The 27,352-nt window shown below is 43.7% G+C and overlaps 1 protein-coding gene across 1 annotated transcript; it reads left to right on the top strand.

Annotated features, from left to right (window-relative positions):
• The first annotated feature begins 1,788 nt into the window (after nucleotides 1–1,788).
• LOC133887555 (uncharacterized) lies at nucleotides 1,789–8,719 on the top strand. Its single transcript, XM_062327544.1, has 9 exons — nucleotides 1,789–1,906; nucleotides 2,121–2,263; nucleotides 6,428–6,800; nucleotides 6,887–7,103; nucleotides 7,193–7,390; nucleotides 7,480–7,653; nucleotides 7,728–8,117; nucleotides 8,202–8,396; nucleotides 8,524–8,719. Exons 3-6 carry the CDS (start codon nucleotides 6,442–6,444, stop codon nucleotides 7,510–7,512), a joined length of 807 nt encoding a protein of 268 aa, XP_062183528.1. The 5' UTR covers nucleotides 1,789–1,906; nucleotides 2,121–2,263; nucleotides 6,428–6,441; the 3' UTR covers nucleotides 7,513–7,653; nucleotides 7,728–8,117; nucleotides 8,202–8,396; nucleotides 8,524–8,719.
• The last annotated feature ends 18,633 nt before the right edge of the window (nucleotides 8,720–27,352 follow it).

Here is a 27,352-nt window from a genome sequence, read left to right as displayed (position 1 = left end):
AAGTTTATAACGTACGTGCATGCAGTACATTACTGTGGACTCTCAAATCACTACCGGAGACGGCTTCTTTGCCGAGTGTCCCATACTTTGCCGTGTGCTTTTTATCGGGTACTCGGCAAAGAGAAAGAAAGAACTCGGCAAACATCTGGCACTCGGCAAAGAGACTCCTTTCCCGAGTGTCATTTTTTGACACTCGGCAAACCCTACCTATTTGCCGAGTGGCAGAGAGAAAGAACTCGGCAAACACGTGGCACTCGGTAAACCCTAATTTTTTTTTTCACTTTTGACCACCAAATTTTTTCTACAGTCCTCATACAATACCTGGTACTCCATGTTCCAATGTGGCACATTTCTCGGACTTTTTTTATATTTCTTTAATTTATTTCAATTAATTGAATTTTCTTGGATAATTCAAATTATAACTGCTAGTCATTCGAATAATGAAAAAAAATGAATGGAAAAATGACATTCATGTTATTTAGTATAATGTGAGGCCGTATCCAGGAACAGATCACAAATTTCGAACATCTTGTTCACGAAACATGACCACGAACTTGCGGTCGAGTTGTTTTTAAATTGTATAAAAAGCAAACGAAGTCCGAAAATCATGAAACTTGTCAAGATGTCATGATATCATATGTGGAGGCTGTGATAAAAATTTGAGAAGGTTTTGCACAAGTTGTCACGTACGATGCTTGCAAACTGAATAATCTCCGAAGAAACCTGGGTAAACTTCTTCGGTTTGCAACAGATTACAAGCATCGTACATGACAACTTGCGCAAAACCTTCTCAAATTTTTATCACAGCCTCGAACATATGATATCATGACATCTTGACAAGTTTCATGATTTTCGGACTTCGTTTGCTTTTTATACAATTTAAAAACAACTCGACCGCAAGTTCGTGGTCATGTTTCGTGAACAAGATGTTCGAAATTTGTGGTCTGTTCCTGGATACGGCCTCACATTATACTAAATAACATGAATGTCATTTTTCCATTCATTTTTTTCATTATTCGAATGACTAGCAGTTATAATTTGAATTATCCAAGAAAATTCAATTAATTGAAATAAATTAAAGAAATATAGAAAAAGTCCGAGAAATGTGCCACATTGGAACATGGAGTACCAGGTATTGTATGAGGACTGCAGAAAAAGTTTGGAGGTCAAAAGTGAAAAAAAAATTAGGGTTTGCCGAGTGTCAAAAAATGACACTCGGGAAAGGAGGCTCTTTGCCGAGTGCCAGGACGTCTGGCACTCGGCAAAGAATTTCAATTTTTTTTTAAAAAAACCCCTCTTTGCCGAGTGCCAGATCGGGGGCACTCGGCAAAGATTTTTAAATTTTTTTAAAGAAAACCCCTCTTTGCCGAGTGCCAGATCGGAGGCACTCGGCAAAGGGGGGATTTAACCCCCGGCCCACGCACCACACACACGCAAAACCTCCCCGCCGCCGCCCGCGCCCGCGCCAGCCGCCCCCGCCCCCGCGCCCGCGCCGCCCCCGCGCCCGCGACTGCCCGCGCCCGCCCGCGGCCGCGCCCGCCCGCGCCCGCCCGCTGCCGCGCCCGCCCGCGCCCGCGCCGGCCGCCCCCGGGCCAGCGCCAGCGCCGCCGGAGCAGGAGGAGAAAGAGAGGAGGAGGAGGAGAGGAGGAAGAAGGAGGAAGAGAAGGAGGAGGAGGAAGAAGGAGGAAGGAGGAAGAAGAAGGAGGAGGAGGAGGAGGAGGAGAAAGAGAGGAGGAGGAGGAGAGGAGGAAGAAGGAGGAAGAGAAGGAGGAGGAGGAAGAAGGAGGAAGGAGGAAGAAGAAGGAGGAGGAGGAGGAGGCGCCCCGGCCGCCGTTGCCACGTCCCCGACGCCTTGTCCACCGGCGCCCTGACCCCTTCACCACCGCTGCCCTACGACGCCCACTAGGTATGCCATCCGTCGTCGTCGTCGTAGTATTACTAGTAGTTGCGGTATTTGTAGTGGTGGTATTACTTGTGCATGTCGGTCATCGTGCCGTTCATATATATGTGCATGTCGGCCATCGTGCCGTTGGTTTTCTTGCAGGTTTTGGAAACCTCACCGTGCAGGGGAGGTGCTGCCGAAATTTTGTATTGACAGTTTTATGTTTCTTTTTTTGCAGAGAAGAGCCAGTCGGAGCGGCGCCGGAGTACCTCGGCGACCCCGATCGCCTTCCTTGCCGCTGCGGGTCTGCCTGCACCGCGTCGCCTCGCCACTGCACCGACCCGCCACGGCCCCGCTAGCCTGACTCCACCGCCACCCTAGGTATAACCCCTCTTTCCGTATCATGGTCGTAGATCACGTAACCCAGTTAGGCGTCTCCCGTTCGAAAGAGATACGGTTGGAAATATGCAGATATTTCCATATCTAAAACCGTATCTGTTTCGAATTGTCCACGTTTTTTGGACAGCCCGCGGATGCGTAGGTGGGGTTAGTTTCCATGGTCTGCTCCGATCCGAGACAGAGTTTCGGCATCATCTCCCTGTTGTTCTCCGGATACACACTCTCCCTAGCAGGACGTGTATTTGGAGAACAGCGGGGAGGTGCTGCCGAAATTCTGTCTCGAATAGGAGTAGAGCATGGAAACTAACCTCATCTACGGATCCTCGCGTGGGATTAGGACCTATCCTCACCTATTAGATAGTAGGAACGTCGTGTAGATGCAATTGATGTTTATATTACTCGTCGCTATATATGTTAGAGGATGGAGGACCGTGAGTGGATGTACACGGGCCGCGCAAGTCAGGGTCAGGTCACCAATGAATGGATCGACAAGACCGATGCTTTCTTGGAACGGGCATTTGGCGTGGCTGCTAAAGGAGCGAGTAAAATTTGCTGTCCCTGCAGCAAATGTGCAAACAGGAAAAGACAAACGAAGAAGGTCATGGGGGAACATCTTTGGAAGAATGGATTTACGGCAGACTATACCCGGTGGGTCTACCATGGTGAAGCCGATCGTATGAGAGAGGAGGTGGTGAGACCACGCGTCGAGGATTATGATGCTGATGCCGGGGTAGCAAACATGTTAAATGACTATCACGAGGCACAGTTCGCTGAAGGCCGTACGGAGGAGGAGCCAGAGGCAACCGCAAAGGCGTTCTACGACATGTTTGCTGCGGCACAGAAACCCCTTCACGGCCAGACAAAGGTTTCTCAACTGGATGCCATTGGACGCATAATGGCGTTAAAGTCCCAGTATAGCCTGAGTCGAGACGCCTTCGATGGTATGTTGACAGTTATTGGCAGCCTGCTTCCGGAGGGTCACCTTCTGCCAAAGAGCATGCACGAGTCACATAAACTCCTTCGTGCACTTAAGATGCCGTATGAGCAGATACATGCTTGCCCGAAGGGGTGCGTCCTATTTAGGAAAGAATACGTGGAAGCAAAGTACTGTCCAAAGTGTAAATCATCTAGGTTCCTGGAGGTAGGTTCTGGTGATGGCCAGAAGAGGCAGCTTGACATTCCCGTGACAATCCTACGGCACCTTCCGTTCATACCGAGGATCCAACGGCTATACATGACCGAGGAATCCGCGAAACAGATGACATGGCACAAAAATGGCAAACGATACAATCCTGACAGGATGGTACATGCATCCGATGGTGAAGCATGGACCCACTTTGATGGCATTCATCATGAGAAAGCTAAAGAGGCTCGTAATGTACGTGTTGCGCTGGCAACAGATGGGTTCAATCCTTATGGAATGATGGCTGCCCCATACACATGTTGGCCCGTGTTCGTTATCCCCCTCAATCTCCCCCCCGGCATATGCTTTCAACGACAGAACGTATTCTTGTCGTTGATAATTCCTGGACACCCGGGGAATAATATGGGTGTGTTCATGGAGCCTGTGATTGATGAATTGGTCCGTGCTTGGGAGGAAGGGGTATGGACATACGATCGAGCTACAAAGAAAAACTTCAAAATGCATGTTTGGTACCACTACTCCCTGCATGACTTCCTGGCGTATGGGATATTCTGCGCCTGGTGTGTTCACGGGAAGTTCCCATGCCCAGTATGCAAGGAAGGTCTGAGGTTCATTTGGTTGCAGAAGGGTGGCAAGTATTCATCGTTCGACAAACATCGGCAATTCCTCCCTCTTGACCATGCATTCAGACGAGACATCAAGAACTTTACGAAAGGTGTCGTAGTGACAGACCCTGCACCACCGATAATGACTGGTGCCACGGTTCGTGAACAGATAGATGGTCTCGAGGTCAATCCAGAAGGTGGTTTTGTGGGATATGGTGAGCAACATATGTGGACTCATAAGTCGGGCTTGACTCGGCTCCCCTATTTTGATGACCTTCTCCTTCCACACAACATTGATGTAATGCACACTGAAAAGAATGTTGCCGAGGCACTTTGGGCAACAATCATGGACATTCCTGACAAGTCAAAGGACAACGTTAAGGCTAGAGTGGATCTGGCAACGATATGCGATAGACCAAACCAACATATGAAGCCTCCTAGTCGCGGCAAGACATGGAGAAGGCCTAAGGCCGATTTTGTCTTGAGCAAGCCCCAAAGGAGGGAAGTACTAGAATGGATCCAGACGTTAATGTTCCCTGATGGGTATGCAGCTAATCTGAGGAGGGGAGTGAACTTATCTACTATGCGAGTCTTAGGGATGAAGAGTCATGACTACCACATATGGATTGAGCGGCTTCTTCCGGCGATGGTTCGAGGCTATGTCCCTGAGCATGTCTGGCTTGTGCTGGCAGAGTTGAGCTATTTCTTTCGCCAGCTTTGTGCCAAGGAGTTATCTCGGACCGTGATTGCTGACTTGGAAAGAATGGCACCTGTGTTGCTCTGTAAGTTGGAGAAGATCTTTCCACCCGGCTTCTTCAATCCGATGCAGCATTTGATTTTGCACCTCCCGTACGAGGCACGAATGGGGGGGCCCGTGCAGGGCCGTTGGTGCTATCCAATCGAGAGATGTCTAAAGGTTCTTCGAAAGAAATGTAGAAATAAATGCAAAATCGAGGCTTCCATTGCAGAGGCATACATTCTGGAGGAGGTGGCGAACTTCACAACAACATACTATGGTGACAACCTCCCTAGCGTGCATAATCCACCCCCTCGTTACAATGCTGGCGAAAATGAATCGAACCTCAGCCTTTTCCGAGGCCAACTTGGAAGCGCAAGTGCATCGACCCCCAAGACCTTGAATCATGAAGAGTGGCGCCATATCATGCTATACGTGTTGACCAACCTTGACGAAGTGGCACCGTACATGCAGTAAGTTCTCAACGAACTTGTTAAATACGCCATCACTATTCTGCATCCAACCCCCTTGTTTCTCGTTGGTACAGGGAATTTCTTCATGAATTCTGGCGTCAATCAAGGGATCCTACCCCGCAGCAGGTAGATACCCTTCTTAGACAGGGTGCGGGAAATGGAATGCCCGATTTCATTTCTTGGTTCAAACGGAAGGTACCGTCCAATTTAGCTCGTACGTAGTTTGACATTCCAAGTTACTCGTACGTGCGAATAATATAACGATGTATCCTGCTTGAGCTTGCAGGGCCAGAGGGATGCGTCTATGTGTGCCGAGTTGAGACAGGTTGCCGATGGCTTTGCCTATAGGGTCAGGTCATTTTCTGGTTATGACGTGAATGGATATCGCTTTCGCACAACAAGCTACGAGCAGAGTCGGCCCAATCGAAGAACCACAAGTTCCGGAGTTTTTACGCCCGGCGTTGATGAGGTCGAGTATTATGGAAGAATTGAAGAAATATACGAACTCAAGTTTCATGGTTCCAAACCTTTTAATCCCGTCATATTTAAATGCCATTGGTTTGATCCTGAAGTAACGAGGCGGACATATTGTAATCTTGGGCTAGTCAAAATTCGACAGGATTCCGTCTTACCAGGAGACGATGTCTATATTGTGGCCCAACAGGCCACGCAAGTTTATTATCTCCCATATGCGTGTCAAACCATAAGGCATCTTAAGGGTTGGGATATTGTGCACAGGGTATCGCCACACGGTAAAGTGCCTGTCCCAAACGATGAAGATTACAACTTAGACCCAAACACATATGACGGAGAGTTCTTTCAAGAAGAGGGACTAGAAGGGAGGTTTGAGATAGACTTAACCGAAGCGATCGGAATGGAAGTAGACAATGAAACGGTTATTGAAGAGGACGTTGGAGATGAGGTGCAAAATGTGAAGGACTTACAAATGCTTGAGCGATTACATTTAGACAATGACAATGGCAACATTGCTCATTCGGATAGTGTTGATTATTTCGACATGATTGATAGTGATGATGAGACTTATGATCCAGCTAATCCCGATCATGAAGATTATTTCTAATACATGTAATACTATGTTATTTTGTAATTATGTTTTGTTTATTTTGCATCTCTTTCTAAGTACTTCTTGTTTATCTGTGCTTATTGGTTTACTCTTTTTAATTGCAGGTGATTGAACAAAGATGGTGGGCGGTGGGATGAGGAAGCTAACGTCCTTGTACCGAAGGACAATGACCGCTGCACCGGGGGAGAGTAGGAGGAGGAGCAGCCGCAGGAGGGAGTCGTCGCCTGCCGCCCCGTCGCGTGAGGATGAGGAGGAGGAGCAGGTGCCCCAGGAGGACGCCGAGGAGGCGCAGGACGACGCGCAGGAGGACGACGAGGAGGCGCAGGAGGAGGCGCAGGAGGACGCGCAGGAGGTGGCGACAGCAGGGGGTTCCGCTTCCTCTAGTTCGTCGAGCGTCTACTTGCGAGGTCCCGCGAGCCTCCCTCAGCGACCGATACCTCGTGAGAGACGCCCGCTGATTCGACCCGAGGGGGAAAAGTAAGTAACTTTAGATGTTATCACTACTTTATATGATATGTTGAATATCAAAATAGAAATTGGACGATTGTTAATCACTTGGGCAGGAACTGGACGATTGTGGCGAGTGGAGGTGCTCACACACGCCAAGTCAATGGCATCCTCGGTCTTCTGTGCAAGGAGCACTTCCCTGGCCTGGTTGAGTACGCCGGAGTGACGGGGCCGGCCTACTCGTTTGACCACTACGCCGCCGCCCCCGATGCTGCAGATCGGGCCCGCAGGGTATTCAACAACAAGGCGGAGCGGGTGAAGCAAGAGCTGTGGGTAAGTCTTCCTCGCACTACATTGCTCAATACATCGTATTTATTGGACATTCTTGAAATAATGAATGGATACATCGTGTTTGTATGCAGGATTTCTTTAGATGCCAGGACGGACATGAGGCCAGGGCGGATGCGGTGGCTACCAAATGCTGCAAAAAACTCGTCGTGGACCTGCATTACGAGGCGCGCATCCAGGCCGTCGTAACTTACCACGGGACCGTCGTTGGAATGAAGGTCACCAAAAGGGACGCAAGAACCATGACGCTGACCCGGGACCAGTACCTGCAGGTAAATACAGAACATTAATACTGATTCCTTTTGAGATTAAGTAGGCTTAATTTCATCTTCTGATATGTCATGTACTTGATGGCCTGTAGATGATTCCTTATTGGTGCGCCGCGCATCCCTAGTGCTGGGAACAGATGGTGGACAAGTGGTGCTCACGCGAGTGGGAGGAGACGCACAACTTGTGCCGGGAGCGGCGTTTGATGATGCCAGGTGTAGCACACCATCAAGGCAGCCGCAACCTTAGCGAATACGCACAAACATGGGTACGCGAATTCATTTATTTATTCTAACGCTCAATTCTGCATGATTTCTAATCATCTTGCTGTTTTTCTCGCAGTCGGCGTCACATGGTGGCCAGCCTTGCTCCATCTTCAAGGCATTTGCTATGGCCCACAAGGGCAAGGCGACGTCCGACGTCGACTACAACCCGGAGGACGGGCCCGAGGCGTACAGCAATGCGACCGTCCACAACCGCCTTAGTGAGTACACATCGATGGCAAGGGAGGTCCATGGGCCAGAGTACGATCCGAGCACCGAGGACCTTGATGGAGAAGTCGTCATGAGGGTGGGAGGAGGCAAGAAGCATGGGCGATACTGGATTGGCGACGGCGCAATCGACTCGGCCGCTACTCCCAGTCTCTCCCAGATTCGAGCAAGCAGCACGAGCACGAGCCCGGCCATACGACCTCGGAAGGACACTTCACACCACCGGGTGGAGGCACTCGAGGTTATTCCTGGTTTATTCGTCGTTCATTGGTTTTTTCATACCTTTCCTTTGCATTATTGTAACATTAGGGTGAATATATTGTAGGCCCAGCTGGAACAAGAGAGGAGGATACGGGAGCAAATGCAGGCGACGATGGAGAGGGTGGAGGCCGAGCGGGAGGCTGAGCAGCGGAGGATGGTGGAGATTCTTCAGTACATGCAAAGTATTGGCGCCGCTACGGGTGTAGCTCCGCCACCTTCGCTATTCGCTCCACCTCCACCTCCTCACTATTCTACTCCTGTGAGTATAAATGTTTTAGTTTGTATGTTCATGCTTACGGTCAAACCTAGTGGAGTATGAAAGTTTTATTCATGTATGGTATATATTTATCTTGTCTCACACATGCAATCTCTTCTCCTTTGTGCAGAATCAATCGGCGGCATCGAACGATCCTCATGCTTCAGCGAATCCTTCACCAAATCAGTTTCATTGACCATCTTGGTGATGATACTTGTGGTTGTTAATGGTACTTCTATTTGCAATTATGGTTGTAGATGATGGAGCACTTGGATTACTTGTGAACTTATTTGTGATATATTGTGAGACATGTGATGTTTGTGATATATATGTGGTGTTGGTGATATATATGTGCTGTTGATGATATATATGTGATGTTGGTGATGTTTGTTATATATATATCTGTTTGTTTGGATGGGATGTCAAAAACAAATAAAAAAGGCTGTTTTCAGTCACTTTGCCGAGTGCAATGGCCATGACACTCGGCAAAGTGACAACATGCTTTGCCGAGAGCCACGGTCCAGGCACTCGGCAAAGATGGCCTGTTTGCCGAGTGTCCTCCAGGTGGCACTCGGCACAGACGCCACCTTTGCCGAGTGTTTGATTCACTGGCGCTCGGCAAAGCGGAGGCCTTTGCCGAGTGTCAGCTTAGCACTCGGCAAAGCCTTTGCCGAGTGCCCGATAAAGTGCACTCGGCAAAGAGGTCTTTGCCGACAAATTTTTTACCGAGCACCCTTTGCCGAGTGTAGCACTCGGCAAAGCCTTTGCCGAGTGTATATCGTCCTTTGCCGAGTGCCTGAGGCACTCGGCAAAGAAACTGTCTCCGGTAGTGAATCTATACGACAATGCCTCTGAGCATCACTGTAGATACGAAGGTAGCTGCTTGTCGATCGGTAGCAGTAGTATGAATTAAGTCCATGCATGCACTATAGCATGATTGGGTACGGTGCAACTGCAAAACTCTATACATGGACGGCCGTCCCATGCATGCCTGCCTGCTCAAAATCGTCCCACGTGGCTAGAGAATAGCCTAGAAGATGTGGCCGGCCGGCCGGTTGCAAGCATGCACGTAACTTCCGACTGAGAAGTCTTCCGGTCAGCCTCGCCAATCAACAAGTTTTGCCAAATGTACGTATATAGTTGTGCAAAAAATAAAGAGTTATTTTCGTTTCTTCGCGCAAACTCAAAGGGGAAACCTTGAAAATGAAGGCAAAGACCGGGAGAAAAAAAAAACCTCTTGAATTTTGAGAGATTTTCCACTTCAGTGGTACCACAAGATCGATCGAATTCTCGTGGCATTGGACCAAAGAAGTTTTATTCATAAGCTCCCAATTGTCTCAATTGTCTCACGCGAGGACATTCCCAAAAACAAATAAAGGAGAAGCGAATGAAGAAACCATATACGGTCGAGTCGGAAAGATACATCCCAACCACTAGAATTTTGTTCACGTATACGTAGCATCGAAAGAGCTAGATCGACTCCATATATGTGCACAAGCATGAGACGCCAAAACACACATAGCTCCAGCTGCATCCAGGCATGCATAGGGGAAAGAAAGAAAGAAAGTTATTTTTTTTATAAGAAAAGAAAGAAAGTTGATGCGTCGCTCAATCGACGGCTCACTGCCATCACCCATCAACCATTCACACGCTAGAGCCATGCACAGGCATCCATCCATCCATCCATCCATCCGCTGCCTTTCTTGCATAGAGAGAGGGCCATGACAGAGAGGGTCATGAGAGAGAGAGAGAGAGAGCCATGGCATGACATGGCATGTGGTGGAGAGGGTAGCTCGCCGTCCGTCCAGCACGGCATAATGCGGGCGGCCGTACGTGCCGTTTGTTGCCGTCGCACTGCCGATAATTGCACCACGCATGTACGTACGTACGTATGCATCATGCACGCCGACGGCGGCCGGCCAGGCCGATTTGTCTGTTTGCAACCCAGATTGGCGATCGGGACCTCTCGTACGTTTTGGTACGTACAGTGCGAGCTGAGGAAGATTCATGATATATATGGGATCGCAATGGAAAAATTTAAAAATAGATAATATACACTATCATATTTATCAAAATAGATTATATGTCATCGTATTTATAATTCTACACATGTATTCGGCACCTTATTTAATAAAAAATATTTTTGGTACATGAGGTGTCGAAAATCAAATATATTCGGCACATGAGGTGCTGAATATGGCAATCTCGTATGCCGAAAATGGCCTGGATTCCGTGCAGTCGCATCGCATCGCCTCGTTGTCGCGTCACATCACGTCGGTCGGTGCTTTCGGCGCGGTCGGTTTGAGTGGTGCTAGATTTTGTGCTAATTATGTTGTGTGTTGCCCGCTATAAAGTGAGGAGTGAGGAGAAGTAGCAGAGGCAAGTAGCAGAGCTCATGCGAGAAGTAGAGGCAAGGAGCAATAGAGGCGAGCAGCGGAGCTCAAGCGAGGAGCTCAAGAGAGGAGAAGCAACAGCATGGGGAAGGGAGGAGTAGCAACGCGAGATCAGTTATAGTAAGTACTTAGATTATATAGGTAATTAGTATTTAGATCAGTAATAGAAATTAGAGTAAGTAGATTATTTAATTCATTCGATTATATTTGATAAATTATATCAAGTTCATAAATTAGAGTACATAGATTATGTATGTCATGTGTGTATGTGAGAATTAAGTAAGTAGAGTAAGCAGATTGTTTAATCTGTTCAATTACATTTAATAAATTATATTAAATTGATAAATTAGAGTACTTATATTATATATGTAATTGATACTTAGAGTAAGTAGTTGTGTATCGTACATACATATAAGTCATAATATTTCATGTATATTTGTTTAGCAGATACGCTATGACTATCTATATTTATTATGGAGAATGTCTCGTTATTTTGCACAGGTGGCTCATATCAATTCAGAATTACCAGCACATAGAGAGTACGATTGAGCTAACTATTGATCTAGATGGCCTAAAATCACATGTTAATAGTCTCCATCATCTACGACAACAACGACATCAAGAAGATGACTCTAAGTCAAGTGCTCTATAAGATCACCGTCCATGATATTACAGTGAACATAGGGTTGGAAGCCTCTTACTCATCCAACACCAAAAATCTTGCTCTCACAAGCAAGCAAGCACTATGCACACATATGAAGGCAAAGATGAGGAAGCAAAAGCAAGAGTCGGGCTCAAGGGAAGATGATGGAAATGAAGATGAAGATGAAGAGAGCAATGAAGATGATGAGCAAATCACATCAAGTGATGAAGAAATAGATCCCAAAGTCATCAAGCTCATCTCTCAAGTGGAGAAGAGCGTCAAGAAGATCAATGCCTAGATTGATCAACGAATCTTAATAAAAGACTTGGTCAAAACAATTGATCATATCAAGAAGGAAAAGATCAAGAGCAAGAGGGAGACAAGGGGAAGAGCCAAAGCATTTGTAAGCATTGGAATATGGGTAAGTGAAGATAAAGATTGAAGCTCAGGTGATGAGAGCTTTGCCACCCATTCCTCTAAGAGAAACTCTTTCTCAAGATCATCATCATGCAAACCATCATCACACAAGTGTCTTTTGGCCAAAGGTATGAAAAACAATGTAAGTGATTATGAATCCGATAAGGATTTTCTCTACTATGATGAGCTCCTTCATTTGATCAATGAGCAACAATGGACCATTAAGAAATAATCAAAAGAGTTTTAAAAATTCAATGCACTTAATAACATTAATACTATATTTGTTTCTAATTATGAATAATTATTGAGCAAATTCAATTTACTAAACAAGGAGTATGATGAGCTTAAGGCAAAATTATCTCAATATAAGGTCCCTTTGGAACAATCTAGCTCTCTATTTAATTTCAATCCTAAGGTAGATACTTGCACTTCTTATGATGATTTAATTAGTTTATCTAGCTCACTCCTTTGCAATAAGATATGTGTTGTGAATGTTCTTATAGAACTATCTAATGAACTCATTACACAAGAAAACGATGAGCTCAAGTAAAAAGTTGAAAATCTCAAGAAGAACTTAATAAGATTAAAGGCCAAGAACTATATCCAACCTTCTCAAGATAACTGTATAACTATAGTGAAGTAACTTGCGGAGGAGTCCATCATGACATGCTTCAAAACACCAGTCCTTCCAATACAAGCAAGTCAAGAAGAAGACCAAAGAGAAGAAGAAATCAATGAAACTCTCCAACAAGACCTCCAATATCTATACCAAGCCCAACTATAAAATCAAGACCAAGAGCAACCACTACAAGCTCAAGAAGAAGAACAATAGTAAGGTGGTTGCACATATGATTAGGAAAAAGAATTAAGGGTGGAACCAACTCATTTAGGTGCCCAAAGAAGTCATCACAAACATGAAGGAGCCCCAATCAATTTAGGTTTCAAAGAAGACTTAAAGCCCGAGGCAGCTTTAAGATTTGGAGACTTGGCGCATAAAATGAAGTGAATGTTTAATCGAAGAAGCTAAGTACATAAGATTGGATGTTTTGATGAAGATCATGATTATCATATACCCAAATCTACATCCAAAGACAATGAGGTAACGATAGCTAGACTTTTGTTTGTGTTCTTCAACCATTGCCTTGTCTAGGATTGTATGTGCATATTTCAATTTATTATAATGCCTAATTCTCATATGATAGGTTGCTTATACTTGTCTCTAATCTATGAGAAACTTACATGATTTGTTAGTTATATATTCTTTTCATGGCATTAGTTTCACAATTGGTATCTTTTATGTGCCATGAACCAATCTATAGGATACTCTTCCCATTGTTATTAATAACAAGTGCATATATCTTACAAGTATTCAAAACTTGTATGCACACATTTAGAGGGAGTATACCCTATGAATTATTATTTTGAGACTAACATATATTGCTAGATGTATATTTTGTAGTCTCATAGAGAAATCAATACATCACTGAAAGTATGTAATGCTTTAATTGGTATCATTGTCAATTCATTTCTACATTTAACCTACCTCTATAGATGATATGACTTAAACTTACTACCTCTACTTATTATCTAGATGTACATATATTTCTACATTTCTATAAGTGATATTCACAAGTAGGTATCATTATATGTATGTATACATAAAGGGGGCATTTAGGTTATATCATATGATTTTATGAATTATGATCCTTCTGTATCTTTTTCAATTGATATCAATAATTCCTATCCTTATAATTGGTATATCTTTTCAATTGGTATTATTTCATTGGATCATGATTTATAAAGCTCTCTTCGATGTACTCTAACACTTATCCTCAAGTTCAACATATGTTTGTAGCCCTTTTTGAGATTGTTGATAAATAGGGAGAAGTTTAATGACCAAAGCAAGAAGCAAGATACAAGATGTCTAGAAATGCCAAAATTGACAAAGGGGGAGAAGAAGATACAAGAAGCAACATGAGACACCTAGGTTGACAAAGAGGGAGAAGCTCTTACATGGGTCGATTAAGGGAGATAGTGGCAATGGAGAAAAGGGAGCCACAATAAAGGGGGACTAAATGGTATGAACATGCATCCAAGTAATGTGGTAAGGCTTTGTGCTCTTTACGATTAGTATCATTTATTATTTACAACTTGCTTTGGTTGTGTTGTCATAAATCACCAAAAAGGGGGGAGATTGTAGCGAAAATGATCTTATTAGGCTATGATTGTGATTTTGGTGATTAATGACAATATAATCATTAGGACTAACATATTTGCCAAGAATATATATTAGTAGGCCTCATGGATGCAATACATCAAGAGGACACCTTAGCCGGGATAAAGTTTGATTGAATTAAAGAAGTCCTAGAAGAATTGATCTCACTGGAAGATCCGTTGCAGAGGAGTTTGCACTCACCAGAGCATTGTGCACACAGGCTGATAGACTCACCGGATAGTTTGGTGCTTTGTATGTTGAACTCACCGGAGTATTTCTGATAAAGGAGGGGAAGGCTGAGGACCTAACCGGATAGTCCGGTGATCTGCACTGGGTTACACCAGAGCATTTCTTGCAGAGAAGAATGCAAGTGTAGAAGACTGAAGATCAACCCACCGAAATGTCTGATGCTTGGTTTGTGCATACCAGAGTATAGCACCGGAGCATTTCTTGCAGAGGCCACTACAACTGTTGAAGAATGAAGATCAACTCAACAGATAGTCTGATGATCATAGAGATAGTTGCACCGGAGCATTTCTAGAAAAAAGAAGAAAAGGTTTAACTCACCGGTTGGTCCGGTGTGAATTGAATGAACACCGGAAGAATGCACAACAGCATTTTACACAGAAAGACTGCAAAGACTCAGATGGCTCAAGATAACTCGCCGAAAGGTACGGTGATAGATTTGAAGGCACACTAGAGTGTTCGATGTTCACATAGGCTGTGAGTGGTGTTCCAACGGCTAATTTCTGAGTTTGTACTCACCAGATGATTTGGTGTTAATACTACTGTTCTTACCAGATTATCCGGTGTTAACAGTTTTTCTGAGCCATTGGAAAAACGGCTAGTTGACGGGTTTGAGCCTATAAATACCCCTCCACTTAGTCATTTGAAGGTGTGGCATGCTGCTAGAGTCTAAAGAAAGCTCATACACACTTGAGAAGACATCCAAGCTACTAAAGTGCTTAAAGTGATTATCCAAAGCAATTAAGCACAAGATTAGAGAGTGTTTAGTGCTAATAGGCATATAGTGAGTTGTAGCTAGGTACTATAGCTTGAAGAAGGGAACAAGGAGTGATCCTATCTTGTACCTAGTGGTAAATTGGTACCTTGAAGTCTTGGTGACTCGTCGGTATCTTGGGCCTTGGTGGCTCAAGCTTGTTGATCCTCCGACTTAGTGTGGAGCGACGGTAAGACACATGTACGGAGACACGGAGACCCTTGCCTTGGTGGCTCAAGCTCTGAAGTGAACGCGACGGCAAGTGGCCGGAAGAGAGGCTAGTGGTGAGACCTTGCCTTAGTGGCTCATCGTGCTTGAGACCTTGTCTTCGTGACTTGGTAGCTCAAGAGCCGTTACCAAAAGAGACTTGGAGACCGGGAGCATATCCTTTGTGAAGCTCCAACGTGGACTAGGGGTAGCATTCATAGCATCGATACCACGGGATAAAAATCCCTTGTGCCGAGTTTATCTCTCTACCTTATTTACGTTTCCGCATTTATATACTTGCAATTTACCTTGCTAGAGTAGGTTATAATCCTCTTGAGCGGTAGAGTAGATACACTAGATAAACCTACAGCACATTTAGATAAAAATTGATATAGGTTTATCTTGTAAAGTTTTTGGAGCCAATTTATTTTAGGAATCTAAGTGTCCTACTTCATCCCCTCCCCTCTTAAGACGTCACTGTTCCTCACACTAGGGACTCAGTGGGCTATGGAGGATGAGCCGATCATGCTAGAGGATGATCATACAACACCACGGACCGATATCTCATTAGGTTTTTCTGGTCCTTTGGATAGTGCATTGAAGTTTTCAGACATTGCAAGCCGGTTGTATGCGTGGATTCCACATTTCTTAGCTGTAAGTACCATGGTAACCTTATGAAAGCGATGGCGATGGATGCAAACAATCATAACATTTCTCTCACATTTGCAATGGTTGAGAGTGAGAACAATGATAGCTTGGTGAGGACACGTATCAGTTTGCATCATCTCTATTATGTCTTATTCACTATATTGTTGATGTAATTACTTTTAATTTAGTTAATGTTTATCAAATAACTATGACACATAACTTTGTTTATTACTTATTTACAAAGCATTGCTATATATTAATTATGATATTTAATAATTGTTTAATGATTCTTAAATAATGAGGGATTCGTGCTTGGTGCAGAGCCAGAACGTTGTAGTCAAGGAGCAATACATCTATGGCGGGATCTTCTAATACAAGCTTTTCATGGACTGGCACATTAACATTCTTTTTCTAGCTTACGTTTACACTTTCCACCACCATCTTGAGATAATCTAGGTAATCAATAGCTATGAACTATGCATCACTATTACAGAACTAGTCATAGGTATCGTCTCATCAGTACCTGTCGGAGGATTAACTCCTGTCGCAGGGATCCCGAGAGACCCCTTTTTAGAGATTCGGCCGGGGGGATGATCCTGAATGAGTTCGTCGGAGAAATAAATGGAAGTGGAAGTAAATGCAACAGCCGGTGGTGGGGGATTGAAAGTGCATCTAGGCCCCCTAAGTGGGTTTTGGCTTATTGATGACAAAACGATTAAAGAACTAACATGCTTTTCGAGTATTGAACATGTTTAAGCATTAGTTGTGAAGGTAAATGACGTTTGATGCCCGCCGAAACAAATGAAGAATCAACGAAGGCTACTAGATAGGGTTTACATTTATTTTATTTTTGAAATTGAGTCTAGGATAGACATATTTTTAGATGGATGGATTTGATTGCTTGATTAGTGTCTCAATGCTCAAGAGATCCTTTAGAACCACCCAGTTGAGAGACATATTCACTCACGGACACGAAACTCTTTCTGAAAATCTTCAGAGTCCGGAGTCTCCGGTGTTCACCGGATACTCCGGTACTCAGTGTTCGACCGGAGTCTCCGAGATAGCCTCCGGCAGAGAGTCTCGGTTACGGTTTATTCTTTTTAAGAAAAAAAGACCGGATACTCCGGTAAAATGTTTAGTGTGCAGCCGGAGTCTCCGAGGTAGACTCCGGCAGAGACTTTCGGTTAGCATTTAATCTTTTTGATAAAAGAAAAAAAAGACCGGAGTCTCCGGTGTTCACCGGATACTCTGGTACCTGGAGATGCCGGAGGGTCCGGCTAGTCTCCGGACTTAGTTATTTTGGAAAATCTGTTAGGACCGGAGACTCCGATGTTCACCGGAGACTCCGGTAATTAAACAGAACTGTAACGGCTAGTTCTGACACGTTCGTGACCGTTCTGACGCCGTTTTTGGAATTAGGACCGGAGACTCCGGTGTACACCGGATACTCCGGTAAGCTCTGATAAAAACAGTAACGGCTAGTCTGTGAGAGAGTGCTATAAATGCCCCCTCTCTCCATAGCATTTAGAGCTTGCTGTGGCTGGTATTCTTGAGACCTCTTGAGCACTTTAAGAGCATTCAAAGCCCCTCCGATCATCTCTAGAGCAAAGTTTGCACAAATTTGAGAGTGTGTGTTTGGAGAGGGTTCAAGCCACTTGAGCATTGAGTTCTTCATCGAGCATCTACTGCGATCATCTCTCTTGAAGCTTTGGGCTTCTAGAAGGAAAGGAGTCGCCCGAAGAGCACCCAAAACTTGTGGTGTGCCTCGGGAAGTTTGTAAGCATCTTCATATTGAGTAAGAATTTCTAGCTTGATCTTGGTGGTCGCTAGAAGAGGATAGGGTTGGAGAAGACCCGGCTCTTTGTGAGCTCCTCAACGGAGACGTAGGCACTTCTTTATGAGGTATCAGAGCCTATTCACCCCCCCTCTAGGCACTTTCAATTGGTATCAGAGCCTAACCTCCTACAAAGCTTCACCGCTTGGAGGGAATCATTATGTCGACATCCAGAAGTCCGAGGGGTTTCAAAGATGATCCATCAAGGAGTGATGATGGTAATGGTAAAGGAAAGGGAAGTGAGATTCCTTTCAATTATGATCGTTTGAATTCTTCAAGCAATTATATTTCTGTGTCATCCGGGCGTGCACCATTCTTCGATGGTACACATTATGCCGCTTGGAGGCACAAAATGAAAATGTATTTAATCTCTCTTCATCCAAGTATTTGGAAGATTGTTTGCACAGGTTTTGAGCTGCCGGAGGAAGACTAAGAGCCCACCTCAAGTGAAGAACAAAATATGCATCGCAATGCTCAAGCTACAAGTGTGTTGCTTAGTGCCTTGAGTCCGGAGGAATTCAATAAAGTGGATGGACTTGAGGAAGCTAAGCAAATTTAGGACACACTTCAAGTTGCTCATGAAGGGACTACAAGTGTGAGAGAATCCAAAATAGAGTTGCTTGAGGGAAAGCTAGGAAGATTTGTGATGGAGGATCATGAAACTCCTCAAGCAATGTATAATCGGATGATGGTGCTTGTGAACAAGCTAAGAGGGCTCGAAAGCGAGGACATTGATGATCACAATGTGGTGAAGAGATTACTTAGAGCATTTGCTCCTAGAAATCCTACTTTGGTGACGCTCCTCCGAGAGAAAAGGGATTACAAGAGGCTCACACCAAGCGATGTGCTTGGAAGGATTCTTGCTCATGAGCTCATGGAAGAAGAAGCAAATGAAGTGAAGATTCATGCTAAACAAAGCTCAACCTCAAGGTATAAAGAAATTGCACTCAAGGCAAGCAAAAGCAAGCAAGTCCAAGAATCAAGCACAAATGAAGATGAAAGCTCCGAAGATGAAGAAATGGCTTTCTTTGTGAAAAGGTTCAAGAAATTCATGAGAAAAGGAGGCTATTCAAAGTACAACCGAGACATGCCTAAGAAGAGAACATCAAGAAGGGCATGCTATGAATGTGGCGAAATTGGTCACTTTATAGCCGATTGTCCAAACAAGAAGAAAGGAAATGACAAAGAAGACAACAAAGTCAAGCCATACAAGAAGGACAAGAACAAGATGTACAAGAAGAAATATTCGGGTCAAGCACACATTGGAGAAGAGTGGGATTCCAACTCCGACTCGGACTCCGATGATGAAGGAGTCGCCACCATTGCTATTCATGAGCCTACACCAAGAAAATCACTCTTAATGAGTGATGATGATGATGGTGACTCCCCAAAATGCTTCATGGCTAAAAGCCGCAAGGTAAAATCTCAATCCAAGCTCCTAGATAGTGATAGTGAGTATGATAGTGATTGTGATAATTTGTTCAAAGGTTTGAATAAAAATGTCATGGCTAAAATAAAGGAGCTAATGGATACAATAGATAGTCATGAAGAGACCCTTGAGAGACAAGAAGACTTGCTCATCCTTGAAAAGGAGAGAAACCTTGAACTCGAGGAGCTCTTTGCTAAAGAGAAGGAAAAAGTTGAGAAATTGTCTAAAGATTATGATTTAGCCAATTCCTCAATTGCTGATCTTAAGAGTAACAATTTCTTGCTTCAAGAGAAATTATCCTGTTTAGATGAAAATTATAGAACTCTTGAAACACAAATTGATATTCTTAAGAGAGGCTCATCCAACCCTAGTGAAGCAAATTTACTATCTAGTGCATCTACTAGCAATGGATGATCTCGTTGTTCTAACCTTGATATTAATACTTGTACAACTAATATTGAATCCTTGCAAGCATTACAAAAGGAAAATGAGAGGCTAAATGCTTTGGTCAAATATGGGTGCATCAAAACTTATAAGTCAAAGGATGCACTTTACAAGACTATCCAAGCCAAAGACAATAAGCAAAAGATAGGTCTTGGATTTGACCAATACACGAGCAAGCCAAATGATCGTGTGCTATTGAATGGAGTGAAATGCCTCAAGTTTGTCAAAGGAGGCAAACAAGTTAATCACATGACTCAAACACGGCAACCGAAGGCTCATGCTCCCCAATGTTCTTTTTATGCCTCATACTTGCTAAAGAGAGACCACCGTGGTAAAGTGGTTGCTCTTTATGTTGGTCCCCGCACAAGAGATAGAATTGTAAAAAGGAATGTGTGGGTGCCAAAAGTGCTTGTGACTAACGCTAAAGGACCCAAACAAATTTGGGTACCTAAAATAAAGGCATAACTTTGTTTTGTAGGCATACTCCTCTGGTGGATCAAGTTGGGTCATTGATAGCGGATGTACAAATCACATGACCAGAGAAAAGAGTATGTTCTCTTCCTTTGAAGAAAATGGAGGACCTCATGAAAACATCATCTTTGGCGATAATGGAAAAGGAGAGGTAATGGGCCTAGGTAAAATCGCCATCTCAAATGATACTTCTATTTCAAATGTCTTGTTAGTAAAATCACTTAATTACAATTTATTATCCGTATCTCAATTATGTGAAATATGTTATAATTGTCTTTTTACAAATGAGGGTGTGGTTGTCTCTAGAAGGGAGGACGCCTCAATAGTCTTCACCGGCAAGTTGAAGGGTAAACTCTATCTTGTTGATTTTTCAACGGATGGAGTGAAGCCTAAAACTTGCTTGATGGCTAAGTCTAGCATGGGTTGGCTTTGGCATCGCCGACTTGCTCATGTTGGCATGAGGAATTTGTCCAAACTTCAAAAGGGCGAACACATCCTAAGACTAACAAATGTGACTTTTGAGAAAAATAGAATTTGTAGTGCTTGCCAAGTGGGAAAGCAAGTTGGTGCATCTCATCCCTTGAAAAATGTGATGACCACTACAAGACCATTGGAACTCCTTCACATGGACTTATTTGGGCCAATCACTTACATAAGTATCGGAGGTAACATATATGGTTTAGTTATTGTTGATGATTTTTCACGTTTCACTTGGGTATTCTTCTTGCATGATAAAAGCAAAACTCAAGCCATTTTCAAGAAGTTTGTGAGAAGAGCACAAAATGAGTTCGAAGTGAAGATCAAGAGAGTTAGAAGCGACAATGGAAGCGAGTTCAAGAACATACAAGTTGAAGAGTTTCTTGATGAAGAAGGAATCAAGTATGAGTTCTCGGCTCCCTACTCCCCTCAACAAAATGGAGTGGTCGAGAGAAAGAATATGACTCTAATTGAGTCCGCAAGAACAATGCTTGATGAATACAAGGTATCGGATCAATTTTGGGCGGAAGCAATCAACACCGCATGCCATGCCATCAACCGGTTGTATTTACACAAGTTGTTAAACAAGACTTCATATGAGCTTCTAACCGGTAACAAGCCCAACGTTTCCTACTTTAAGGTCTTTGGTAGCAAATGCTTCATTTTAAACAAGAAAGCTAGAAGTTCAAAATTTGCTCCAAAGGTAGATGAAGGGTTTATGCTTGGTTATGGATCAAATGACTACGCCTACCGCATTTTCAACAAAACCACCGGGTGTGTTGAAATTGCGAGAGATGTAACATTTGATGAATCTAATGGTTCCCAAGTGGAGCAAGTGGATACTAATATTTTAGGTGACGAAGAAATACCAAGCGAAGCAATCAAGAAGATGGCAATTGGCGAAATCAAGCCCTTAGAACAACAAAAGACTCAAGAAGCTCAAATCGATCAAGATCAACCATCTTCATCAATGCAAGTTGAACCATCAACATCAACCCAAGATCAAGACGACAAGAGACCACAAGATCAACATTAAGACCGTGAAGATCCAAACAATTTTTTGAATGATGAAGTGGAAGACATCCAACATCAATCACAAGTGCCACATCCACGTGTTCATCAAAGTATCCAAAGAGATCACCCCGTGGACAACATCCTTGGTGATATACAAAAGGGGGTAACTACTCGTTCAAGAATTGCAAATTTTTGTGAATTTTACTCTTTTGTTTCCTCTTTGGAACCCTTGAAGGTAGAAGAAGCGCTTGATGATCCGGATTGGATAATGGCCATGCAAGAAGAATTGAACAACTTCAAAAGAAATGAAGTTTGGTCTTTGGTGGAAAGGCCAAAACAAAATGTGATTGGGACAAAATGGGTCTTCCGCAACAAACAAGATGAAAATAGGATAGTAACAAGGAACAAAGCTCGCTTGGTTGCTCAAGGGTTTACTCAAATCGAAGGTTTGGATTTTGGTGAGACATACGCTCCCGTAGCTAGGCTAGAGTCAATTCGTATTTTATTAGCCTATGCTACTCACCATGATTTCAAGTTATATCAAATGGATGTGAAGAGCGCATTTCTAAATGGACCAATCTCCGAATTGGTGTATGTGGAGCAACCGCCTGGCTTTGAAGATCCCAAACATCCCGAGCATGTTTTTAAACTCCATAAGGCGCTCTATGGGCTAAAGCAAGCTCCTAGAGCATGGTATGAATGCCTTAGGAATTTTCTTGTCAAAAAGGGCTTTGAAATAGGCAAAGCCGACTCTACTCTCTTTACTAAGAATGTTGATAATGATTTATTTGTTTGCCAAATATATGCCGATGATATTATATTTGGTTCTACTAATCAACAATTTTGTGAAGACTTTAGTAGGATTATGACAAGGAGGTTTGAGATGTCCATGATGGGAGAATTGGAGTTCTTTCTCGGATTTCAAATCAAGCAACTCAAAGAAGGAACCTTCATTTGCCAAACCAAGTACATCAAAGATATGCTCAAGAAGTTTGACATGGAGAATGCCAAACCAATCAAGACGCCCATGCAAGCTAATGGACATCTTGATCTCAATGGAGAAGGCAAAAGCGTGGATCAAAAGGTATATCGTTCCATGATAGGATCTTTGCTTTATTTATGTGCATCTAGACCCGATATCATGCTTAGTGTGTGCATGTGTGCAAGATTTCAAGCCGCTCCCAAAGAATGCCATTTAATGGCCGTTAAGAGGATTCTTCGATATTTAGTTCATACTCCATACCTTGGCTTATGGTATCCAAAAGGGTCATCCTTCGACCTTATCGGCTATTCGGACTCCGATTATGCCGGTTGCAAAGTGGATAGAAAAAGCACTTCGGGAACTTGCCAATTCTTGAGTAGGTCCTTAGTGTCATGGTCATCCAAGAAACAAAACTCCGTAGCTCTATCCACCGCCGAAGCCGAATATGTTGCCGCGGGAGCTTGTTGTGCTCAACTCCTATGGATGAAGCAAACTCTAAGAGACTATGGCCACAAAACTTCCAAAATTCCACTTTTGTGTGATAATGAGAGTGCCATCAAAATAGCCAACAATCCCGTACAACACTCAAGAACCAAGCACATAGACATTAGACATCATTTCTTGAGAGATCATGCAACAAAAGGGGATATTAATATTCGCCATGTGAGAACCGAAAAATAATTAGCCGATATCCTCACCAAACCACTAGACGAACAAAGGTTTTACGAGTTGAGAAGTGAATTAAATATCCTAGATTCTCGGAACGTAGCTTGAACTGTTGCATACATTTGCTTGTTATAGATTTATAGCTTTCTTAGTTAAGAGTTTGCGAAAACTGCATTTTGAGTGTTTTTCTCAAAATTATTTGGCTTTTTGATCTCTCGATCATAATTTGCAATTTGTGATCATAGTTATGTAATGATGCTTGTTGGCTGATCACATTTAGCAAATTAATCCTCTTGTCCAACATCTTTCTCCCCAGAAAATCCCATCCCCAATTTTTCAGCTCTAAATCTTCCTGTGACAGTTCCAGGTCCCGGAATGTCCGGTGTTCACCGGAGTATCCGGACCTGACACTGTTCACAGCCTCAGCTGATTCCTGTCCTGTTTCTAGTTACCGGAAAGTCCGGTCTTCACCGGAGTCTCCGGTAAAAGTGTCAGGACCGGAGTCTCCAGTCTACACCGGAGTCTCCGGTATTTTCAGAATCCTATATATTTCCCCAGCCCGAACATTTATCTTTTCTCATCTATTCACTTGTCCTCTCTCCAAATATCTTCCTCTCCGGCGATTTTTGAGAAGAACCCACGGATCTTCAAGTCTTGCTACTTTTCTCACTTGGATTGAAGGCCGGAACCTCTGGAGATCCCTATTCTTCAAAATCCCCGGAGGATTTGAGCTCAAAGGTACCGTTTTCAACAATCTTCCCGATCTCTCAATGCCCTTGCCTAGAGTTGTTTTCCCTTGGTAGAATAGTTCCTAGTACCTTCTAGAACACTTTCCCAATCTTGTTTCATCTTTAGTCGGCCAAATCTTCCAAACCCTAGGTTTTTTGGAAATCTGTCGGGGCCGACCGGAGTATCCGGTGTACACCGGATACTCCGGTATCAGCCTGAAATTTCAGCGTATTCTGTCCAAACTTTTGTTCCTCATATCCTTTGTTCATTCCATATCTCCTAGGTGTTCTTGCAATGGCCGGAGACCGTTTTGAGAAGGGTCACACTTTCGAAAGGAAAAAGAAATAAAGAAGTGACCCTCGTGCTCAAGAAACAAGAGCTCTTGCCCGATCGGAAGATAGTGAAAGCGGTCATGCTAGTGGTGAAAGAGTCCGCAAAGTAGCCGCAGGTGGTGGTATCCACATTGAGGAAGGCAGAGATGCTGAAAATTATGAAAGGGATATTGTGACCATTTGCCGAACCAAAACTCAAGCTATGCGAGGCCGAGATTATGGAAGGGGAAAGGGACCAGCTAAAGTGACAGCGGGAAGAGGTCAAGGAAGCATGCCCTCTAGGGAAGAAAGAGGCAAAGGTGTTGCTCAAGATCACTCGTCTGAGTCCGAGAATGATGAAGAAGAACAAGCCGATGAAGTCATTGGACCCTTGAAACTTCATAGACCTCGGAGAACTGCTTGTGTCATTGATACTCCAAAGCAGACAGTGAACTACATGAAGCATGTTTCCAGGGTTGTTAGTGAAAGGTTGAACAACCCGTATGAGTATGAGAAGAATATTGCAGATTATCGCTTCTGGAATGATTTTCAGGCAGACTTCTATGAGACAGTAATCTTGGCCAAGAAAAAGCCTATTAATCCCATGCAATGGATTGATTGGGATTATATGGCCAGGAAAAATGACCCTATGTTCACTGAAGTGATTGCAGCTTGTGAGAGCAAGAAGGTAAAAAATATTATGGCTTTCAGGTATGATTGGTGCGAGGAAGTTATCGCACAATTCTATGCTACAGTGTGGTTTGAGGGATGTGAAAATCCCATTATGCACTGGATGACAGAGGGAGTCAAATACAGGATTAACTTCAGAGGCTTTGCTCACTATTTTCATCTTGATGCCAGAGATACTTCCAAAGATCAAATTCACAATGAGAATCAGCTGACATTAGAAGAAATTGGGTTCATGTATTTGAATCATGGACGAGTTGAGTTCAGAAAGCTCACGGGAATGAGGCCTTTCTATCGTTGTTTGAACTCCCTATTCCGACTCACCTTGGCGCCCAAGAGCGGAGATGCAACAACAGTTCAGAGTATATCCAGAAATCTCCTTGCAGCCATGTCTAATGATCATGCTCCTTTCAGCGTGGCTCATTTTCTTTGGGAAGAAATTGTCTTTACATCCAAGTCGCCAATAAAAAGTTGTGGATATGCTCCTTATCTCATGTTTATCATTGAAAAGGTATCCAAGAAGACTTTTGTGAAGGAGATTAAGCATGAACCCTACAGAATGAGGCCTCTGAACATTCGAGCTCCCTCCACATCTCCATCACCTCCTCGTGCTCCTCCTAGCTCGAGACAGTTTGCCTCGAGACGTGCTCCTCCTCGAGGGTCATCATTCATCAAGAGCGCTCTCAAAGCAATTTTCAAGATTTGCACCCATAATGCCACTCAAATCAAGGATCAAGGTGCTCGCTTAAGGAAAATGGAGAATCGTCAAAAACAAATGTACTCATCCATGAACCTCCAGCCACCTTGCTCTCCTATTGAGTCAGATGAAGCGGAGAGTGCACCATTTGAGGTTGAGAACCCTTGGGCATGGTATGATGAAGCCCAAGCTGCTGCCGAGAGTTCTCAACAACAAGCCCAAGATGACTCCTCTGACGGCGCCGAAGGAAGTGAAGAAGAAGAAGATGATGATGAGGAAGATGGCAGCAGCGAGTAGGCTCTCTCTTTTTGGTGCTTGATGCCAAAGGGGGAGAGATAGTTATCCATTTCCTTAGTTTCCTTAGCTTTGGACTCCTTTTAATTCCTATCGCTGTTGGACAATTGGACTTTTGTTTGTGATGAACTTTGTGTCGTTTAATTTGTAAGACCTTTTATGTTAGTGTGATGATTGTCGTACTTTCTTAAGTTTTGTGTGCTCCATGTCTTATCATAAATTTTGTATCCCACGGATTCTAGGATATAGGGGGGGGTCCTGTGAATTTAAATTCTCAAATATGTGCATTGATGTTTAACTCCGTTTAAACCAATGCACACATTTAGGGGGAGCTCACCATATCTTCTAGAATTCAAAATCTTATTTCATATATCCTTGTGTATGCTTTAATTGGGTTGTCATCAATCACCAAAAATGGGGAGATTGAAAGTGCATCTAGGCCCCCTAAGTGGGTTTTGGCTTATTGATGACAAAACGATTAAAGAACTAACATGCTTTTCGAGTATTGAACAGGTTTAAGCATTAGTTGTGAAGGTAAATGACGTTTGACGCCCGCCGAAACAAATGAAGAATCAACGAAGGCTACTAGATAGGGTTTACATTCATTTTATTTTTGAAATTGAGTCTAGGATAGACATATTTTTAGATGGATGGATTTGATTGCTTGATTAGTGTCTCAATGCTCAAGAGATCCTTTAGAACCACCCAGTTGAGAGACACATTCACTCACGGACATGAAACTCTTTCTGAAAATCTTTGAAGTCCGGAGTCTCCGGTGTTCACTGGATACTCCGGTACTTAGTGTTCGGCTGGAGTCTCCGAGATAGCCTCCGGCAGAGAGTCTCGGTTACGGTTTATTCTTTTTAAGAAAAAAAGACCGGAGTCTCCGGTGTTCACCGGATACTCCGGTACCTGGAGATGCCGGAGGGTCCGGCTAGTCTCCGGACTTAGTCATTTTGGAAAATCTGTCAGGACCGGAGACTCCGGTGTTCACCGGAGACTCCGGTAATTAAACAGAACTGTAACGGCTAGTTCTGACACGTTCGTGACCGTTCTGACGCCGTTTTTGGAATTAGGACCGGAGACTCCGGTGTACACCGGATACTCCGGTAAGCTCTGATAAAAACAGTAACGGCTAGTCTGTGAGAGAGTGCTATAAATGCCCCCTCTCTCCATAGCATTTAGAGCTTGCTGTGGCTGGTATTCTTGAGACCTCTTGAGCACTTTAAGAGCATTCAAAGCCCCTCCGATCATCTCTAAAGCAAAGTTTGCACAAATTTGAGAGTGTGTGTTTGGAGAGGGTTCAAGCCACTTGAGCATTGAGTTCTTCATCGAGCATCTACTGCGATCATCTCTCTTGAAGCTTTGGGCTTCTAGAAGGAAAGGAGTCGCCCGAAGAGC

This window comes from Phragmites australis, chromosome 12, assembly GCF_958298935.1.
Source record: "Phragmites australis chromosome 12, lpPhrAust1.1, whole genome shotgun sequence".
In the NCBI taxonomy this organism is placed as follows: Eukaryota; Viridiplantae; Streptophyta; class Magnoliopsida; order Poales; family Poaceae; genus Phragmites; species Phragmites australis.
This window is presented reverse-complemented; position numbering and strand designations above follow the sequence as displayed.

Coding starts and splice junctions, on each gene's coding strand:
- LOC133887555 (XM_062327544.1), top strand. CDS start 6,442: ATGGTGGGCGGTGGGATGAGGAAGCTAACGTCCTTGTACCGAAGGACA. Junction 7,104..7,192: donor GGGTGAAGCAAGAGCTGTGG/GTAAGTCTTCCT, acceptor GTTTGTATGCAG/GATTTCTTTAGATGCCAGGA. Junction 7,391..7,479: donor CCCGGGACCAGTACCTGCAG/GTAAATACAGAA, acceptor GATGGCCTGTAG/ATGATTCCTTATTGGTGCGC.